This window comes from Asparagus officinalis, chromosome 2, assembly GCF_001876935.1.
Source record: "Asparagus officinalis chromosome 2, Aspof.V1, whole genome shotgun sequence".
Classification (NCBI taxonomy): Eukaryota; Viridiplantae; Streptophyta; class Magnoliopsida; order Asparagales; family Asparagaceae; genus Asparagus; species Asparagus officinalis.
The window spans coordinates 20,437,354-20,440,942 of record NC_033795.1 but is presented as its reverse complement, the minus strand read 5'-3'; the positions used below and the strand labels follow the sequence as shown (position 1 = coordinate 20,440,942).

The following is a 3,589-nucleotide window of genomic DNA, read 5'->3' as shown; positions in this document are numbered from 1 at the left end:
ATACATACTCTATCTGACCCTAAGTCTTACAATCCTTATATATCGCACTTATAACCATATGCTACTGAAAGCTTCTTCAAGCGCCCTCTTCTTACAAATCTGCAGCATGTCCAACCACCAGCTCTCGCCGCTCTCATCCTGCTCTCAGCTTCGATACCCTCCTCGTCATCAGCTGCATATGCGCCTGAAGGAGGATGCGATACGGCCTCCCAATTGTGCGAGAGGTGGGGTCGGCCTGGCTGCCGCAAGTACACTCCCTGGTACAACACTAGGAGCGTACTGACCTTGCACAGTGACACCACCAGTAGCCCCTTGAGAAGTTTGAGCAGCGCCCTGGATGATTAAAATCAGACGTCATTGATGCATTTAAAATAGGGTTGTAGTTATTTAATTATCATTGTTCAGTTTGTTAGCACATACATCCCCTGGTCTCGTGACAACATGTTCTCTCGTTAACCTTAGAATTAGATGTTTGCTCAGAACATTCCCATGTGGTTCTCCGCTGAATTTAAAAACTAACGGGAAATAACATTGTCACAGGACAGTGGATGGTACATGAATAAAAATAGAATACAAGTTATAAGTAGATGTAACCCCATAATACAAGGGGCATATTTGCAAATAATCATCAAAACAAATTGACTCAAGGTAGAAAAGAATTTTGGTCTTGAACTGCATTAGAAATCATAGTCATCCAATCATCTGGAACAAAAAAACAGAACAGGAGGGCCACTGAGTGATTTGTCAGTCGCAATGTGATAGTTTCTATCTACACAGAAATTTGAAAATCAAGCCTAAAACCAGATTTTCTTGCAAGTCCTGGCACAGTTGAGAGTGATTACTGAAGAAAGCAGTGCTTTTGATGCCAAGTGAAAATGAACGGCAGATGTAAGAGTGGAAGTTTGAAAGTGGAAGGATACCATAAGTTTGTTGGAATCTTGAGAAAAGTAATTTTGTCAATCATGGATCTGGCTCATTACTTTTTTATACCTTTTTTCTCTTTTCTAGAGAAAAAAACATACCGAATACATGTTGTAAAGCGTGAATTCTAACTGATGCCTGGACTAGCAACAAACAGGGCGACATGGCAATGGCAAGAGAAAGGATGCAATGATGATACCAACTCAGTGTGAGTATATGCATGTGCATACATGTGTGCATGTCTACATATTTTATCGGCTCTCAATCGCTGCCACCTTATGGGCTGCTTGGCAAATTGAAAGTGAATTGAAAGTGCGAAAGTTATTGTTTTTACAAGTGACTTTCACATCTGTGTTAGCATGCAAGTGAAATACAATGTTTGTTTGCCAAAAAAATTTATTGTTGAAAGTATAAAAATGAAAATGACGTGGCAAAATAAGATTTATTAATAAAGATAATATTCTTGTATTTGATTAAGAAAAATGATTCTTTTAACAAAACATCACCATGATGTTATTATCCATTACTCTGCTATTTTTTACAAATTATTTATATTTTATATGTATTACATATTTAATTTGTAATTATTTTTAATAGTACAATAGTTATGTTATGTCTAAATAGCTGTGTTGCATAATAATACAATTACATTATAACCATGCTACAATTTTGTTGATCTTGATCTGAAATTTCTGGAGTTCCTGTTAAAAAATAATAGATCGAAGGGAATGAAGTGAAGAAGATTTGAAGAATAGAAATGAGACATGAATAAAATAGTTCTGGTTGGATAGGCACTAGAGGGAAGAAGACGTGTGGCAGGGAAGAAGTCGCTAGGCGGTTGTTGCGAGAAAAAGAAAATTATATTAAATTTTAAAAATATGTTAGAGAAGGTGGAAAATCTGACTTTCAAGAGACTTCAGTACATTTCTCGGGGAAGTAAATTTTGCATTAAATCTGATGTGGCACCTTTTTTTGCATTTCACTTTCATTTCCTCTTTCATTAAAACAAACACTTAAAAGTGTCAAAAGTATTTCACTTTCCCACTTTTATTTTCCACTGCGTGCAAACAAAAGCTTCCTCAGTTTATTTGTTGTTTGATGAGGCTTCATCCTAATACTCCAACTCGAATGTAGACCATCCAAGAGTGCAATAAGAATTGTGGTAATGCTAAGAAAAATTTGTTTGCCCCTATAGTGTCTAAAGGCTTAAAATCCGAGACTCCAAGTAGCAAATACTATTCGAATGAAAAAAATTCGCAACAACTTGTGTGTATAATCAGTAAATTTCAAACCAATGATCTCTGTCGTTGAGAACAGTTAAAACAAGGGCTCTACCAACAGTCCAAAATTCTCTTTCTAAATGTATACTACAACTACCGCTGGTGTTTAAAACGCTAATTCATGGATACCATAACCTCAACAACCACGATGGTCTACATGATTCAGAATAATATCCATGAGCAATGGTCTACATGATTCAGAATAATATCCATGAGCGCTGCTAAAGATTGCAATGTGGTAACAAAATGTTGATCTAACTAGAATTACACATAATATAATCAATTAATCATCGATACCATAAAGCTAAGTTCATGGAGGCATGAAGCATGTCATGAATTGGGTAGAGAACATGTTGCATGGAATCACCGCTGCAATACTTTAAGTCACTAAACTTTATGCAGTCTTTTTCATATTACTGGCATATTTGATCCTGTTTAACCCAAAGAGACAAAATAGGTTGACATTTGAGCTGTATGGCTCGAAAAATGGTCAGTGCAGGACTAGATATCAGTGATATTATAAACAGAAATATGGTTGATGTAAGCCGATGCTAGCTGAAACTGATAGCATATAGCATGCTCCAGTTTGTTTGCCTTTGAAACAGAAAATGCTACAATAAATACATTTTCCCTAACAACAGGTATCCATCTTGTGTATACTTGACGCATAGCAGGAGAAATAAGAACATTTCAATCTGGGTTTTCAGTCATTCTGATGTTGTGAACCAAGTTGGACGAACTGCAAATCACGGGACTTGATTATGAACGAATTGTTTCAACATCCTGAGGAATAAGTCCATTGATGCATCATATATATCTTTTTGTGTGTGTTTGCGTCCATGTGACATTTCTAGCAAAAAAGGTTTGATGTAGTGTTTTATATGCTAAAATTAAAACTTGCATTTTTAAGAATGGACTTTGATTCATAATCTGACTTATTTTATCAAAGCGTAATTTGACAACCTTTCTAAGTAAACACTATTTGACAACCTTTTTAAGTACACAGATAAAGGTAAATGTGAAGACGTGGTTGATGAGCATAAAAAATGTGTTCTGAAAATGTCCAGTATATCCCTGTCACGACATATGTTCCAGCATTTCTGCTAAGTAGAATACATTTATGAAAAGAATCTACAATCGATCTGTCAAAAAATTTACCAGCATATTAGAAAAGAATTAAATCAATTAAAATTCAGCTCATGTGATTTCTGAGCGAAAGATGCTACAAGTGCATCTAGAACAATAATCACCCATGTAAAATTAGACTTCACGTACTAGATTTTTCTTAAAATACATTCTTCTCTATTTTCAAGGTTATCCTCTTGTTTCCATTTAAAAAAAACTATCCTCTTGAGAAGACTATCATCTTGTTCTTCTCAAATCAACCA

The 3,589-nt window shown here is 35.4% G+C and overlaps 1 protein-coding gene across 1 annotated transcript in view; it reads right to left on the bottom strand.

The window, feature by feature from the left end:
* Positions 1 to 3,589, bottom strand: part of LOC109830469 — a 7,090-nt gene continuing 3,501 nt past the window's right edge. Inside the window, 3 exon segments of the mRNA XM_020397729.1 lie at positions 1 to 102; positions 105 to 172; positions 204 to 333. Coding sequence (XP_020253318.1) covers positions 49 to 102; positions 105 to 172; positions 204 to 333 — 252 coding nt within the window. The 3' untranslated portion in view covers positions 1 to 48.